General features: G+C 42.8%; 3 protein-coding genes and 1 long non-coding RNA gene across 5 annotated transcripts in view; 2 read left to right on the top strand and 2 right to left on the bottom strand.

Moving 5' to 3' along the window:
- The window catches only part of LOC119616994, a 7,786-nt gene extending 5,200 nt beyond the window's left edge, over positions 1 to 2,586 (top strand). The window contains exon 2 of the long non-coding RNA XR_005233132.1: positions 1,782 to 2,586. This is a non-coding gene — a long non-coding RNA (uncharacterized LOC119616994). The remainder of the gene's footprint in view (positions 1 to 1,781) is intronic.
- The window catches only part of e2f7 (E2F transcription factor 7), a 13,218-nt gene extending 7,196 nt beyond the window's left edge, over positions 1 to 6,022 (bottom strand). The window contains exons 1-10 of the mRNA XM_017431544.2: positions 5,820 to 6,022; positions 5,187 to 5,309; positions 3,763 to 4,071; positions 3,520 to 3,667; positions 2,588 to 2,827; positions 2,026 to 2,181; positions 1,807 to 1,941; positions 836 to 1,000; positions 690 to 762; positions 354 to 585 (exon numbers count right to left, since the gene is read on the bottom strand). Of these exons, the coding sequence (XP_017287033.1) occupies positions 354 to 585; positions 690 to 762; positions 836 to 1,000; positions 1,807 to 1,941; positions 2,026 to 2,181; positions 2,588 to 2,827; positions 3,520 to 3,667; positions 3,763 to 4,071; positions 5,187 to 5,282 (1,554 nt within the window). The 5' untranslated portion in view covers positions 5,283 to 5,309; positions 5,820 to 6,022. The remainder of the gene's footprint in view (positions 1 to 353; positions 586 to 689; positions 763 to 835; positions 1,001 to 1,806; positions 1,942 to 2,025; positions 2,182 to 2,587; positions 2,828 to 3,519; positions 3,668 to 3,762; positions 4,072 to 5,186; positions 5,310 to 5,819) is intronic.
- A 4,882-nt stretch (positions 6,023 to 10,904) lies between these two features.
- On the bottom strand, positions 10,905 to 15,487 carry LOC108244971 (fish-egg lectin-like). Of its 2 annotated transcripts, none has more exons than XM_025009449.2 (5): positions 15,389 to 15,487; positions 12,099 to 12,335; positions 11,807 to 12,021; positions 11,596 to 11,720; positions 10,905 to 11,367 (listed from the first exon to the last, which is right to left on the bottom strand). In XM_025009449.2, exons 2-5 carry the CDS (start codon positions 12,262 to 12,264, stop codon positions 11,226 to 11,228), a joined length of 648 nt encoding a protein of 215 aa, XP_024865217.1. In that variant the 5' UTR covers positions 12,265 to 12,335; positions 15,389 to 15,487; the 3' UTR covers positions 10,905 to 11,225. The 2 variants fall into 2 exon arrangements, with proteins under 2 accessions (XP_024865217.1, XP_017287034.1); XM_017431545.3 differs by lacking the exon at positions 15,389 to 15,487 and adding an exon at positions 12,422 to 12,577.
- Positions 15,019 to 16,367, top strand: part of LOC108244981 (fish-egg lectin-like) — a 2,438-nt gene continuing 1,089 nt past the window's right edge. The window contains exons 1-4 of the mRNA XM_017431555.3: positions 15,019 to 15,167; positions 15,288 to 15,524; positions 15,603 to 15,817; positions 15,900 to 16,024. Of these exons, the coding sequence (XP_017287044.1) occupies positions 15,113 to 15,167; positions 15,288 to 15,524; positions 15,603 to 15,817; positions 15,900 to 16,024 (632 nt within the window). The 5' untranslated portion in view covers positions 15,019 to 15,112. The remainder of the gene's footprint in view (positions 15,168 to 15,287; positions 15,525 to 15,602; positions 15,818 to 15,899; positions 16,025 to 16,367) is intronic.

Genomic DNA, 16,367 nt, shown 5'->3' with positions numbered 1-16,367 from the left:
GTCTGACCCATTCCTGCTCCATTCTGACACATGAATCTGCTTCGGTCTGACCCATTCCTGCTCCATTCTGACACATGAATCTCAAGGAGCATGAAGACTTTTTCGAGGCGCTGTCTGGTTTTAAAACCCAAATAACTGCAGCTGAAAAACGGAGGACTTCCAGCTTGAATTCTAAAACTGTGTCATATTAGAGACGCATCTTTAGACTCAGATGTGACAAATACCGAGTCAGAGAACACACCCATTAAAACTCTAAAAATGACACGTAATGACAGATTTCTCTGGCTGTGTGAGAAAACATTCAGTTTAGAACAGAGTGATTAAACATAAAAGATTTAAACAGTTTAACTCACCTCTCCGGATTCCTCGAACACAGGCTTCCCTTTCTTTTTCCCCACGGCCTCTGCATCGTCTTCGCTTTCCTCCCGCCTCCGCTTCCTTTCCTCCCTGCTCGACCTCTGACCTCCGGCCGTCCAGCCCTGTTCGTGCGGCGGCCTGTAGAGCATGACCACAGAGGGCTGGGACAGGCTGGGCAGGTAGGCCAGGCAGTGAGGCGAGGGGACGAGGAGGGCCTCGGCGTGGTGACTGAGGAGAAACAGGAAGAGGTTACACCACTAACCACTTCATGTGGAGCGTTTCAGGAAAGATGGAATATTACAGAAGCAGTTGAGGTGTGTGTGTGGACTCACTCAGGGCTGTTTCCAAACACTGAGCTGCTGCTCACAGTCATCTGGGAGAACTCCCCAGGCTGGTTGGACTGACCTGTAAAGCATTTAATTTACCCCGTTTAGACTTTAGACTGACGATGTGGGTCCTATAGGTGAGTGTTTCCCACCTGTTAGGTGGCAGCGTGGGCTGCTGGGGGCGGAGTTGACCTGCCGCAGCACGGTGACAGATGGCGGCGCCACGTTGAAGGAGGCGTGACGGGCCATCTTTGTTTTCCTGAAGTCCTGGTTGTTTGCTGACGACTCGGACTCGCACGGAGACACAGCCGTGCTTTCTGCACACGAGACAGACGAGGGCCGCGTTAGCACGAGTTTCAGGGTTACTTTGTGTGTGAAAGATGAGTCTTCACCTTTACTGACAAAAAATAACCAATATAAATACACACAGATGTTCTCTCTGGAAGCATTTCTGATCTATGCTCCTTTTAGTTACTGTTTTGATATCTTTCTCTTTTAAATACGATTTTGCTACTGTTTTGGTAATTTTAGCATTCAGCTACTGTTGTGCTAATTTGTGCTTTAGCATCTGTTCTGCTAATTTTAATTACTGATTTGCTAATTTTAGCTTACAAATGTTTTGCTAATTATAGCTATTATTTTACCAATTTAAGCTTTTAGCCATTGTGCTAATTTTACCTTTAGCATCAGTTTTGCTAGTTTTAGTTAATAATTGACTAATTTTAGCTTACACACCTGTTCTGCTAATTATGCTTAGCTAGCTAGATTCAGCTACTCTTTTGGTAATTTTACCTGTTAGCATCTGTTTTGCTGATTTTAGTAACTAATAGGCTCATTTCAGCTTTAGCATCAGTTTTGCTAGTTTTAGTTGTTGATTAGCTAACTTTAGCTTACGCACCTGTTTTCCTAATTATACTTAGCTAGCTAGATTTAGCTATTGTTGTGTTAATGTGTGCTTTAGCATCTGTTTTGCTAATTTTAATACCTAATATGCTCATTTCATCTTTAGCATCAGTTCTGGTCATTTTAGCTTTAGCTCTTGTTTTGCTGATTTGAGCTGTTGTTCTGCTCCTTTAGCCTGTGTCCTGCTTGTTTTAGCTTCTTCAGCGCTCACAGTTCTTACCGGAGCTGCTGAAGTCCACGGGGCCCAGCCACTTGAAGGCTGGCTTCCTGCCTTTCTCCTCCCTCACGTGGACCTTCTTGATGAGGCTCAAACTGGTCAGCACGTTCGCGATGTCGTACAAACGCCGCACCTTGGCTGAAGGAACACAAACAGGGGCGCGTTTAAAGGAAAGTCCACCGTGCTTTAAGCCCAGCTGCAGGCAGAACCGGGGGTTCTTACTTTTGTACTTGCTGTGGCTGGAGGAGTCCTGGCTCTCCTCGATGAGGACCTTCGCGGCTGCGTCCAGAGTTACAGTCTGAGTTTTGGACACCAGGAAAAGCATGACGAACTTCTGACTCATGATGCGCAGAGACTTGTCCTTTCTGTTGCTCCCGGCTGCAAAACAAGAGGAACAGTAATTTAACACATGTCCAATTTTTAAAATCCGTTCTTTGAAAGTTTTGATATTTTATGGTGACTGTGGATTTTCTAACTCTGTTATCTGACGTTTATTTAAAATATTACAGTATCTGGCGCATGGAACACCTGATTTTTCTGAATAACAGATGTTAGAAAACTCTGACTTTCAGCTTAACATATCGAGGTCATTAATCTTGCCTGAAAGTTCCGTTTTATGTCTCATTATCGACACTAAAACAGCAACAAATCCATCTCAGAAAGGCGAACAATGAATGACAGATTTAATTTATAACGAGCCACTGAAACATGTATAAGAACCACTTAAACTCACTGTTTTTAACTCCTAACCTTCACTACATAATAAACAATTACCAAATCTTACCGTTCCCAGCGTCCCCCTCGCCTCCGTCGTCCTCCCGGCCCGGCCCGGCCATCCTGGCGTCGGAGCTCAGCTCCATCTGGAGGTGGTAGCCCTGCTCGCGGCCCCTCCGCTGCAGCTCCTCCAGCGTGGCGGCCAGCGGCTGGCGGCCGTACCAGGTGTAGCTGTTCTTGGCTATTCGGCCCACGATGGACAGAGACTCCAGCACGTTGACAATGTCGTAGATCCGGCGCCGCTCCACTCCTGACAAAGTGAGCCACGGTTGGAAACGTCTAATAAATATGTCGGCACAAAACCGCAGCCAGTGTTTGTGTGAAAACTGGGTTTCTATAGAAGCTGTGTTTTCTGCAAGCTAGAAGTATCAAAAGACTAGCTAGAAGCTAAGAATAGCAACAGGCCAGCTAAAAACACATGAAAGACAGCTAAGAGTAGCAACAGCTAGCCAAAAGCAGCAGAAAAGTAGCTAAAAGTAGCCAATGGCTAGCTAGAATCTATAAGTAGCAAAAGGCTAACTAAAAGCACCAAACGGCAAGCTAGAAGTAGCAAAAGGCTAGCTACAAGCAAAAAGCAGCAAACAGCTAAAAATAGAAAGATACCGAAAAGTAAAAAAACTAGATTAGCTAGAACTTAAAGGCTAACTAAAAGCAACAACTAAAAGGAGAAAGTAGCAAAAGGCTTGCTAACTGCTAACAGTATCTAAACCCTTTCAGTAACAAAACAGCTAAAAATAACATAAGAAGACAAAAATAGAAGCAGATTTCAGAGAACAATGTTTCTGAAAGAGCTGAAGAGATGTTAACACATTTCTCCAGTTAGATATTCAGAAAAATCTAAAAAGTTACCAAACCCAAAAGTCAGCTGAGTGAGTTGAACATGGACAAAGTCCAGAAGCTTTAAAAGAAATACTTTATAATTCTCCTTCAGACAGTTCTTACCCAGACTGGTCGCCACCTCGTCCAGTGAGATCCAGATGGGGCTGTGGGGCGGGGGGTAATCTGGGTAAAGAGCCAGGAACTTCTGGCAGAGCAGACCCAAACTCTTCTGCTTCCTGCTTGGCTTCTTCTCGCCATCTTCCTCTTCAAACTGAGAGAGAGGACAGAGGCAGGTGGATTGTAAATGGTTCAGGTTCAGGTAGGCGTAATAAGCCCCTTTATCAGGGACTTCCCTTGTTCACACACCTGAGAAGAGTCGTCCGCCTCTTTATCCTCCGCCGGCTTGTCTTTATCGTTCTCCATCGGCCTGAACAGCACCTTTTTCATCTCCCTGTCCCGGATGTCCAGGCTGGCGGCACTGATCAGCATCTTCAAGTTAGCCGTGGGCGTCCAGGGCTCTGCCAGGGCAGCCTGCTTGATGGGGGTGACGTGGGTCAGATCCGGGGCCGGGCCCTTCCTGTTCGCCAGCAGGACCGGGACCGCCGGGACCGCCGGGACCGTCGAGTCTGCCGGCTTCAGCGGGGTTGACCTCTTCCTCTCCACGCACACGTTTTCCTGCGACAGAAACCAGTTTTCGCCTTGTTGCACATCATTTTAAATTGTCCTAAAAACATTTGTTTCCACTGAAAGGCCTAGCGTTCCTCGTGGGCGCGCCAGCTGAGCGCCACCCTCCATGACTGCGCGCGCCCTCGTGAGTTATCGCCATGTGTGCTGCGAGGGACTCTCAGCTTCTAACGCTGCACTGAGGCATGGGCAAAGATCGACTGGCTGCGGCAGCCATCTTGAATTAGAGGTAACAACTTGTACACGTTCGATTGATTCCTGAAGGTTTCACAAAAAATGTATTCAGCGATCCTGGACCTATTTTGGTAAACGAACACACAGACGTGACAATCAGGCCCCAAATCCGAGTCTTCCTGCCACGACTCGAACGTGTCACTGTAAATCAGATCAATTAATCCTATTTATGAAGTTTAATGCTGATTCCTACAAAAATACCTAAACCACACAGATGCAAGTGAATTTAGAGAGTGTCTGTGCTTTATAATGCTCACTGCTCTGAAAATTCTTCCTGATTATCCAAGTGATGCTATAAAATATCTGTAACACGGGGTTCTTACACCTTTCCTGTTTAAGAAACAAAAACTGGCTTTTCCAGACTCAAACGTCCAGATTTCTGCACTGGTTTTCAGCCATTTCTGTATAGGCTGTGCACAAAAGATATGTATTTGTATACTTTTTATAAAGCTAAAATGCTCTTTTTGTGAGTAAAACAGGGTTCGGCTCACTTGTAGCTCATCGGTCTACAACACATGGCGAATAATTTGCATTTAGAGAGCATTTATTTAAGTTTTGTGAGGTTCACAAGGTGCAAACACTTTAAATCGTCACTCAGTCCCTTTCTACTTTCCTTCCAAAGATGGCTGAATTTGTAAACAAACTAAGACAAAGTTAAGGCTGGTTAAAAGCATCAGATATAACACGAATAGGAAATAATCCAAATTTCTTTTTATTTTTCGAAAAAAGAAAAAGTCTGGAAGCACAAATGGGTTTTTTGTTCTTTTTCTACATATATTTTAAGACCTGAGGGGCGAAATCCCAGACTTTTCAAGACTGTGAAAGGACCACAAACAAACAAACAAACAAGCAAATCCATCATCTTTGCTCACTTTTTGGTCACTTTGTCCCCCATCCTCCTCTGGCTCCACCGAGAAGCTTTTCCTCGGACTTGTGAGGTCTTTCAGTGCCAGACATTCAACTTCCATTTGGGGTAAAAGATAAAAAACAAAAACCTGCAGCAGAAGGAAAGAAAGAATAAATAACCCAGAAGGGAACAAGCTGACTTACAGTGTCTGAAGGCAGCTGAGTTTGCGTTAAAACTCACTGCAGCGGTCAGATGAATTTGGCGCAAATAACTTCAGCTAACTAGCACTTAGCACGCTAACTACGTTACTCGCCATGTTTTTAACCTAACCTGCCACAACCCAGTGGCTAATAAATGTCACAGGTTGTGTGAAGTGCATTATTACAGCCCTATAAATCAAGTCTAATCTAAGTTATAACGCATATTGTCCCCGTAAAGGGAGAGTTTACTGAAATTAGCCCGAATTACCACGTCCACCTAGCTGTAAACTAGCTTTTGAGCAATACAAATACATAATTTCGTAGCTTATTGCAGGGTAATAAGACTCTAATTAACTCTAATTAGCTGCTTAGCCTAGAATAGCAGCTCAGGTGATGATGCTTTGACTTGGTGTTACAGGAAGATGGCAAATATATGGAGGTAAAAGAGAAATATTCACCTTTCACGGCTGTTGAATGAATGAAATTTTCCAAAGTGGCTCAGCTTTACAGACGTGTCACTGCGTAGCTTCTTCAGCCCAACATAGCAGTTTGTTTCCCTCTTCAAAAGTAGCGGGCAGCTGTGCTCGGTTTGTGTCAGAGCTCCTGTCATGAGTTAGCGGACGCTCTGTCCCGGGGACACTTTTCAGCAACACCCGCTCAAGCTTGTTTTCTGGCGCTCTGAGGCAGCTGGATCGCTTCCACCAATCAGAGCCCCGGTTATTGGTGTCGTCACACAACGCCAGCCAATCGGCACCGCCGTCCTCTGCCTTTTTGCCACGCCTCCAGAGTTCTGCTGGCGGGGCAGCCGGCGCGCTCAGCGCAAAGATATGTCAGGGGGGGAAAAACGGAGGTCTCACTCTACATCTTTTTCCAAACCGCCGGTGGATTTGTTTTAAATTAGTGTTCATCAGACCTCGTCAAATGCGGACTGCTTTTGTTGTCAGTTGCTATATTTATTATTTGACAAATAACCATATGGCATTAAGTTTTAATACTCCATTTTTGTTTATCACTCATTCCCCTCCTTCCTACAAAAGTGATAGGAATAGCATAGCAAAGGTAAGCTGCGAGTAAGTCCTCCTCTTTATAAAACATCTTCGATTTTCAGCATCTATGTCTGGGCTGCAGCAGTGCTTCCCTCCCACGGTGACACTGGCTGTTATTGGCACACAAAAGCCCCTGATAACGCCTTTAACCTAATCAGCACAGCTTTTGTCTCCGGGGTTTTGTTGTAATTAGCTCTGCACCTGATAGGTGGACAGATGGAGGGCCGCAGAGACAGGTAATGGCGCAATCGGTGCCTGGACTGCAGCGCGAAAAGTTGCAAGTCTTGTCCCGCCCTACATGCAAACTGTTTGTCTGGGTGGGGGTGAGGTTGGGGGGGCGAGCCCCTGAGGGTTAGAGGCCCTGAATACACACTAAATCTGCTGCCAAACGCCATACAAATCCGAGCCACTGCAAAAGTAGTAAAGAAAAATACGTTTGAAAAATAAATAAGTATTGTTTTATTATTATTATTATTATTGGTGCGTTATTTGCAGTCTAGCTGCTTCTGCAAACCTAACTAACATCCCTCAAGGGATCATTAAAGTGTTCATGTTTTATTTCATGCATCCATCCATCTTTTTCCATTTATCCGGACCAGGATCAGGACCGAAAGAACGACATCCCGGATCCAAGCGGCTGAAATGAGCTTCCTTCGTAGGGCGGCCAGGCTCAGCCCTGCAGATAAGGTGAGGAGCTCCTCCTCATCGAAAGGAGTCAGTTGAGGTGGTTGGAGCATCTGATTAGGATGCCTCCTGGACGCTTCCATTTGGAGGATTTTCGGGCATGTCCCACTGGGACGAGACCTCAGGACAGACCCAGAACTCTCTGCAGTCTCCTCTCTGGTCTGGGATCCTCCGGGATCCCCCAGGAGGAGCTGGAGAGGGAGGTCTGGGTTTCTCTCCTGGACCTGCTGTCTCCTCGACCCGACCACTGATAACTGATGGATGGATGGCAAGTTTCATTAAAATCTTCGAGCAATCAGAGCATGTGTTGGGGATGATTCTTAGCTACGATCGCAACAAATCTTAGCTCAATATTTGCAAAATTGACTGAATTATAGCTAATGCTAATGAAGCCATCTTGAATTGGACTGACTCCAAAGTGATGTATTAAAGATGAAGAACGAAATGTTTGAAATAATAAATGCCTTCTAACTTAGATGACATGTGTTTAGGGGTATAAAAGGATTTTTATGTGCTGGACTCCTTCTTCTGTGGCTGGATGGACGTGTTGGGACTTGTCTTCATCAGGTTGCCACGGAGACCATCTCAGCTGTTCGAGCTACAGCAGCCAAACATCTCCACCTTTAAATCAACATCACTTTGTTGACTTTGTCCGCGGTCGCCTCTGATTGGTCAGCCAGGAGCTCTAAGATGCAGACGCAGAGGCGAAACTTTCATGGTTTTCACTTTGAGTAGATTCCAATGTTAAAAACAAGAACAAATACCTAAACAATGACAGAGTTGATGGATTTGCTCGTATTCCTTTACTTGCCCCCTCAGGCCAGTTCCGTTGCAAAGAGTTGTCTGGAGGGACGATATATTCCCTCTCAGCTCATTTTTAAGCACAACAAACATTACAACAAGGTGAATTATTGTTCTCTTGTTTTTTACTGTTTTATATAACATTGTTTAGCTTATCTCTGACTGAAATGCAAAAAGCTGACTAAAAGAAGCAACAGGCAAGCTAAAAGTAACAAAAACCGTCAAAAATGCCAGTTAATAGCTGAAAGTATGAAAAGGCTAACAGGAGCTAAAAGAAGCAAAATGCTGACTAAGAGTTAAAGTAACAAAAGGCTAGTTAGAAGGTTAGCGAAGCAAAAGTCTGGCTAAAAACAGCAACAGGCTAGTTAAAGCTAAAAAAGCAAAATGTTAGCTAAAACTAAAAGTAGCAGAATAGCAGCTAAAAAACTCAAACTTTAGCCTTTAGCTAGCTTTTTGCTACTTTTAGCCTCTGCTAGCACTTTGATACTTTTAGCATTCAGTTAGGCTTTTGTTAATTTTAGCTAGCGTTTAGCTTCTTTTAGCTTTAACAGCTCAGTTTCAGCTTTTTTCTAAGCACATTTCAGCAGTCTTTCAGCACTCACATTGCTGAATGAAGCAAAAAAACAAACAAAAATACAGAGCAGGTAAATATTTTGAAAAGCAGAAAAGTCATAGAATCCATCTCCTCAATGATTTGAAAACGTATGAAGAAGTTAAAGAGCAAAAACATAAAAATAAAGAAAGGAAAGCAAATATGAATGCTGACTCCAGCAGCTCAGGTTGTTTGGATTTTTGAAGTTATTTCTTCTCTATTAGGTTTATTATTTATGGTTCTGTTTTAGTTCTCATTATTCCTGTGCCCGTTGAGTCATTATTCACCTGTACTTGTTTACCTGCCACACCTGTGTCCACTTCCCAATCCCCCTCTGCTCATCTTCTTCCTGCTTCATCGTTGCTTACATGCACTGCCTGGTGTCTCCCTCCTCGGTAACAGTTTTGGTCAAATTTTGTAAAAGACGTTATGTTTGATCTCAAAGTTTGTGTTGAGGAGGACTCTCAGCTACCACACCAAATCTTAGCTCAATATCTGTGAAATTGGCTGATTTATGGCTGTTTTTGTGTTGGCTGTGGCAATAAAATCCAGCCACTGGTTAAAAGTAAAAACATTGCTATCGCTACAGGCAAACAAACGCATAAAGAATAAAATAAAAGTCATCTATCGCTCCTTTTTTCGTGTGAGAAGGAAATAACTGAGATTTCCTGTAAATATATTTACCTCCAGCAGCCACTGGGGGGCAGCACAGTGAAACAATCAAACATACAGGGAATAAAAAGTTTACTCTGTTTGTGAAAATGTTTTAAAAGCAGGATAACTTTGAAAATCTTCAATAATTGAATTGTGAGGTTAAAGGCCTTGCAGTCCTCAAAGGAACATTTATTTTCATGGCAGAGTTGAGCTGGAAACATCTTAACTGAGAAGAGACAGAATGGTCAAACCTTGGAACTGACCTTGATCTGTCCTGTGGTTCATAAGATATTTTGTTAACAGACAGACAGATTTAATGCTAACAGTTATTGCCACCATCCATCCACTTTACCTGCTTTGTCCTTTCCAGGTCTTGGGGGTCACTGATGCCTATCTCCAGAAGTCAATCTTGCGTACCACTAGATTCACAAACACATGAACACTTTCTCAAACGTCCATGTTTCACAGATAGGAATACGCTTCGCATACAAATTGTCCAATGCGTCTGCTGCGGATAGACTCTGATTGACTGAACGAGTCAACAGAAGTCAGCTGTTTACTGCAGGTCCATTATTAAACCTCAGGACATGTGGTGCTTTACAGATGCAAACTTCTTCCTCCTGAGGAAACGCTGAAATTAAAAATTATAAGAATTTACGTAGCGCTTAAAATTTTCTCCCTTTTCTATCTTCGATAAGCTGCTTTCATCACTTCCTTGCACCACTTTTATTAGATTAAAAAAACAGCGTTTCCCTGTGACTGTGGTTGAAAGATAACTTTTATTTTTGTATCATCCAACCATTTTATTGCACTTCTTACACTCTCGTACATATATCTGTACATCGTATGAGAATAAAAGGAGTTGTGTAAGATGGTTGGTAAGAAAAAAAAGATGTAGCCTACTAAGGTATATAACAGACATATACCAAAACCTTTGGTATATGTCTGTTATGAATTTATAGCCCCCCCTGGAGAAAACTCCACCAGCCGCCACTGCCATCTACTATAACATCTTGGATGGGAATCCTCCCTCCACCAGACCACTACAGCTGGTTTATGGATGGTATTCCAGCACGACAGGGACCAAGAACATACCGTGAAGACACATCCAGACCTCAGTCCTGCAGAAAAGCTGAAGCTTTGAGTTGTCCAGCAGCAGGATTAGAAAGTTTCTGTAAAGAGGAACTTAACCTCCAGGAGTTTAGTGACTTGTATAAGGTCAGGTCTTTAAGAAAAGCCTGGTCTGTGTTGGCAGATTCATGTCATCCATAGAGAATAAAGTTCATTATGTTTCCATCAGGGCAGAGATACACGCCGCCACCTTTAGCCTTTTAATTGTTAATATGTAGCTGATAATGTGCGCCTCTGTTCCGTGCTGTAGATGAAGTCATACGTTGAGGATAATAAAGTTGAGCCTTGAAGAAAGTGAATATCTGATGCACTGTTTTGAATGAGAACCTTTGCTACAATTACTTTGTTCCAACTCTAATAGAAGTTTAAATAATAGTTGTGGCGACTACAAATTAGCTATAAATGCCAAAACAGATAAAGAAACAACATCTGTATCAGCGTATTGTTCTGGAGAAGCTGGGCATTTCACAAGTGCTTTAATACATTTTGGAGCTAAACTCAAGAAGCTCCCGTTTTGATGCAATATGAGAATTTGTCTTGTTGTATTGGCCTAGTTTCCATGGTTTGTCAGAGTGTCTTTGGCTGCATATATAGCTGGTTTGCCACACCTGCTTTGAAAATGGACAAATAAATGATCTCAATTCACTGAAGATTTTATTGTTTCTTTAAAAAAATCACAATATACAAGCAATGGGTTGATTGTGTAACATGCAAAACAAAACCAAATCATCAAGCAAACCATTTATAAAACCAACAAGCTTCTTAGTCTTTTTTCAAGGTCGTAATTTAAAGTTTGCTTTAATGACAACATTGATTCATTTGTCAGAATCACAACACAATCATTTTTTCTTTCCACCACCGTGATCCAAAGGAAACGTTAAGCTTGCTTAATCAAAAAAAAATCTGAAAATAATTCTGTTTTTAGGAGAAGAGACTACAGACAGGACAGTGAAACATTACTGGACACACTGCAAGATGATGCCGCCTTCGGTCACGAGCCACAGACGGCCCAAGTCGTAGGTGGCGTGTTGGATCGGCAGGCACATGGGGATCATGGCCCAAGCCGTGCCCTGTGGAACCGAGCTGGAGATGCCAGTTCTGGAAAAGAGACAGAACTTAGAACAGTTCATTCACATTAGCTGAGTGTGGAACATCAAAACTGCAAGCTTTAACCCTTTGAAAACCATGCATGTTTACACAATATTTGAGAGAAAAAGTCTTAGATCTTTAAATTCAGCTCATGAAAACTGGGAGTTAAAACTTGCTTTTCATAGGTACCATATTAGTGGCACCTGGAGAGTGGTGTGTTCTGAGACCACAGCTTACCTTTGGAAGAGTTGACCTTTTGCATTTACAACAAAGACACTTCCATCGTTTCCAACTTCAACCATTTTTGCAGATCCTGGGATTTTTACCCAACCAGTGGTTTCACACGTGGTTGGTGTAGCTTTCTAAAAAACAACGACAACTTGTTGAGAAATCAGTAAGGAGAGTACCGTAACCGTGCTGTCTCGTGGTAAAATATAGAAGAGTTTACTGTAAAGAAGATCTCCTCAATTCCGCTTGTTCCCCAGCATACATTGAGTCCACAGCTGAAAAATTTCAGACCCCCTGGTAGGTTAGTCCAGCTCACAGAATCCCGTCGGTGATAGGAGGATGCTATGTTACTGTTCAGACAGTGGATGCTGTCGGTGCGTGTAACTCCCACTATCTGACCATCACCACCAGCATCCACCTGCTTCAAATTCAGACCTAAAGGCACCAAACATTTAATCACCAAACAGCTGAAAATGGGAGTCTAGGGTGCTTAAGGGTTTGAATATAGTCACCGTTAACGGGAACGAAATCTCCTGCGACGTATTTGTAGACCCCGTTCAGGGGGCTGACTCCCCAGAGTCCTGCAGGTCCGACCGAGACGTGTTTGAGAGGAACCGAGCCCAGTTTTTGCCAAGTCGACCCGCTCAGGAAGAAGGCGTTGGAGAGCTCGTCTGTCATCACAACTTTGCCCTCTCCGGCATCGATCTGCGCAGCGGGGAACTGCTGCGGGGCGGCTTTGCAGTTCCAACCTGAATGAACACAAAAAACATGGACTTTTCTAACTAAATGACTTAAACTAATAACTAAGTGATCCCATTTTATAAAAGGAACCCACCATGACAGGTAGAGGACCAACTCAGGACAATCAGGAAGATTGGAACAGCTTTCATCTTGTCTCTTGTGTCGTTGCTTGTTTAGCATGGACTTTTATAGTTTGGACCCACTGGTACAACCCTGTTTTTGCATGTTATTTTAGAGGCGGGGCAGGGGGAAGTTTGGTTGCCTTTGGAAACACTTGGAAGATGGATCAGGTCAAGAAAATCCCACTTCATCTTTTTTCAGTCAAAAACATATTGTTGTATAGGAACTGAGACTTTCAGTTCCACATTTGTTTTCGACATAAGCTATACATACATTTCGAAATATTTTTATTTTACTATTTATTTATTTATTTCTTTAAGTCTTATGAGTGGTGGGGCGGCGCCCTTGCGCCTTCTATTGGCCAACCGCCACTGGTGGATGGCCTAATCCATTGGCTCCTAAATGCAGAGAAGTTGTGCTGTAACCATAATGTTTCCACCTCTGTGCTTGACTGTTGGGTTAGTGTTTTTAGGTCATACTCAGCATTTTTCTACCACTAAACACAGCGGCACAAAGAGCTCTGTTTCCCTCAGTAATCACTGAACAGAACTTTCTAAACGGCGTTTATGCTTTTTACTACTGTGTCGATTCTGAGGCCAAATTTGTCACTTTCTTTCCAGATGTTGGTGTGAGTGTGTGACCTTTGTGGTGTCCGTACACGGACCCGTTTCTAAACGGGAAAAAAGAACTTCCTCTTCTCCTGGTTTCGCTGAAATAGCTAAAAGAAAAACGACAGTTAAACCCTGTCAGACATGTACACACGAGCCTGTCTTCTAGAGTAGTTTTTTTATTTTTATTTCTTTGACCTCGGGGCCCATTTTGACACGAGATCACAGAGGGTTTTGTTTTTACCTCCGTCGTGTTTGTTTGTTTGTCTGCGCACAAGATTATGAACGCAAAAATGAGCAGAAATTATGAATGAGTTTTCAAGAAACATCAAACACGGCACAAGGAAGGAGTGATGAAACTTTGGTGGTGATCTGGTCAAAGGTCGCGGTCACAGGAGATCCTCTGCTCTAATTGTCAGGAAATGCTGGGGTTGTCTCACACACACAAAAACAGTTTCTTAAATTTTAATGGTGATCCAGATTATCATCCTGTTTTTTATTCATGCTATGGCCTTGCAGAGGTCTGCACTCTCTGACTGCTTCTGGTTCAGTTTAGTGTCATTAAAAGGAGCATTTTCAGTTAAGACAAAGACAGGTTGCAGAAATGAAAAAGCTAACAGCGAGTTCGAATGCAGCCAGGACCAAAGTTGTAGAGGTTCATGCTGTTTTAACACACAGCTGTTTACAGAATGAATTTCTGTGTCTTTCACCCAAAATGCTGAACTCACGATGAGGTAAAGATTTTAAAAATACCATTTACATGAACCGTTCTGAAATCCTAAAGACTGAAGTTCTTTTAAAATGGCAGCAATCTGCTTTGAAAGCCATTATTAGCAAAGAGTTAAACTGTCCAAACTGAGGCTGATCAGAGAACTACAAGGTAAGATAATTATTCACAACTTCTGCAAAACCACACTTCAAAAATAATCCTAATATTTCTGGTTAAAGTTGGGTTAACCCTGAAAAAGAACTCGGCTCTTCTTGCTCTTCCTGTCCTGTTGGTACAGGTACCCACTCCAGTCCAAACCCCCCTCAATACATTCTCACTCTCTTTTTAAATTTAAAAAAACACATATGACAGGTTTGAACACTTGTAACTGTGCCTGTTTGTCTGCAGCCTCACTGAAATGCCATGAACCACTGGATGGATTATAAGGAGACTGTAGGAAAGTAATCACTGATTGGACATCTATAAGTGATTAAGCTTTGGAGACAACCTCAGTTAAGATAACTGCTACAGCTAACTGACCTCAAACAAGACAAAAATGACTCTAACTCAGTCAACTTTTCAGATATTGAGATAAAATATCTGAAAGTCTCCCCAACACATTATGACCGCTAACTGATTTCCCAAGATCTGTTTTTAAGCGTTGCCATTAATTACTGGAGTTAACTCATAAACCAGTGCACATATTTTAATGAAACTCTCAGAAAGTAATCTTTGGATGTACATCTATACAACTGGCTAATTTTTTAAAAATCAACCCAATTCATTATGACCACCACAGCCAACTGACCTTAGAAACACCAATATGATGATAACTAAAACTGGATGTGACATCATCCCCGACACATACTCCAAGTTTTACACACTGTATTTTTGATTAAAACTTTGGCATGAACTGCTGGCTTGTCTGTCTGTTAGCAAAATATGCTCCAATATGTACTAATTGTAATGAAAAAGTATAATTAGCTGACGCACATCTGCAGCTGTTTAACTGTAAATTGACTTTACTTTATGCTTTCTTTAAACATCACAAGTTGATCTGAGTTAAAAAGTCTGCCATGAAAGGCAACCTTTGAGCAATGCCAGACCTTTAAATGATCATTAATTGTAAGAATGTTTGTTCAGTCAGGTAAACATCTAAAACATGCAGGTCAGAGTGCCTGAAGGGTGAAGGGAGGGAAACACTGACATGCAGATTTTATTCAAAACCTTTTTGTCTTCTAAATTTCCAGAGATACCTGTAAAACCAGACCAGTCTCATGGCTCCATGCTATAAAACCTGGACACAAAGAAGGTGAGCGACAACAGTCCAGAGGAAACAGAAGACAACATGAAAGCTGTTGCAACTTTCTTGACTGCGCTGAATTTTTTCTCTGCCTGTCATGGTTGGTTCAATCTTTCAATCTTTCGTTTGTTTTAGCTGTTAAGATTCCAGCATGCCTTTGTTGTTTAAATTAAAAAAAAAGATATTATATGAGTTGATTTAATTGGTTTTCTTTCCACAGGCTGGACCTGCAAAGCCGCCCCGCAGCAGTTTCCCGCCTCACAGCTCGACGCCGGTCAGGGAGAAGTTGTGATGACAGACAACAACTCCAACGTCTTCTACCTGAGTGGCTCCACTTGGTTCCAGCTGGGCACCGTTGCTCTCAAGCACGTCTCAGTCGGACCCGCGGGAATCTGGGGCGTGGACCTCTCCGACACGGTCTACAAGTTTGTAGCAGGAGATTTCCTTCCTGTTCCGGGTGACTATACCGTTGTTCAGATGATAAATACTCTTCCTGTTTGAAAATGTTTGGTGCTCAAACTCTTTGCGTGTTCAGGTCTGGATTTAAAGCAGCTGGACGCTGGAGGTGATGGTCAGATAGTGGGAGTCAACTCCGCCAACACCATCCACTGCCTGAAAAGTAACGTTGCATCGACCTATGAGAAAGTTGGCGCTGTGAGCTGGGATAATGTGCCAGGGTCGCTGATGTACTTCAGCTGTGGCCCACTTGGATGCTGGGGAGTCAATTCCTTCTTTCAGATCTACTTCACGGTAAAATCCTCTTTCACCTCTTGACTGTTAGTCTCCCAGTTGACTGGTGCCTCTCAGCACGGATTTCTGTTTGTTTTTATAGAAAGTTACACCATCGACCTGCAACATCAGCGGCTGGAAACTTATAAGTGGAGCTGCAAACATGGTGGAAGTCGGGGCAGACGGAAGTGTCTTTGTTGTAAACGCAAATGGCATGATCTACCAGAGGTAAGCTTTGTGTCTAATCGGATTAAATATTAACTTCTTTTATGTGAGCTAAATGTGGCAAAAGCAAGAACAGCTTAAAACTGTTTAATGAGGGTCTTCCATATTTGTGGAAGAAGAAATTGTTTTGTTTTTCAGACCCTCCAGGATTTCGCGATGTTGCGATCGCAACTATTAACGAAAAATCAAGCAAACCCCGTGAAATCGCAACTTTGTCCAAAACACCGCAACTTTACCGCAACTTTAACCCAATATTTATTGTTTCTGAAGTGATTCGCCACCGTTTCTGCGGTCTAGTCTCTTCTTTGTGGGTTTGTGTAGCGTGGAATACAAAATAAGCCCAAAT

Source organism: Kryptolebias marmoratus, linkage group LG1 (genome assembly GCF_001649575.2).
Source record: "Kryptolebias marmoratus isolate JLee-2015 linkage group LG1, ASM164957v2, whole genome shotgun sequence".
In the NCBI taxonomy this organism is placed as follows: domain Eukaryota; kingdom Metazoa; phylum Chordata; class Actinopteri; order Cyprinodontiformes; family Rivulidae; genus Kryptolebias; species Kryptolebias marmoratus.
The sequence above is the reverse complement of the archived record's forward strand: the minus strand, read 5'-3'. Positions and strand labels throughout refer to the sequence as shown.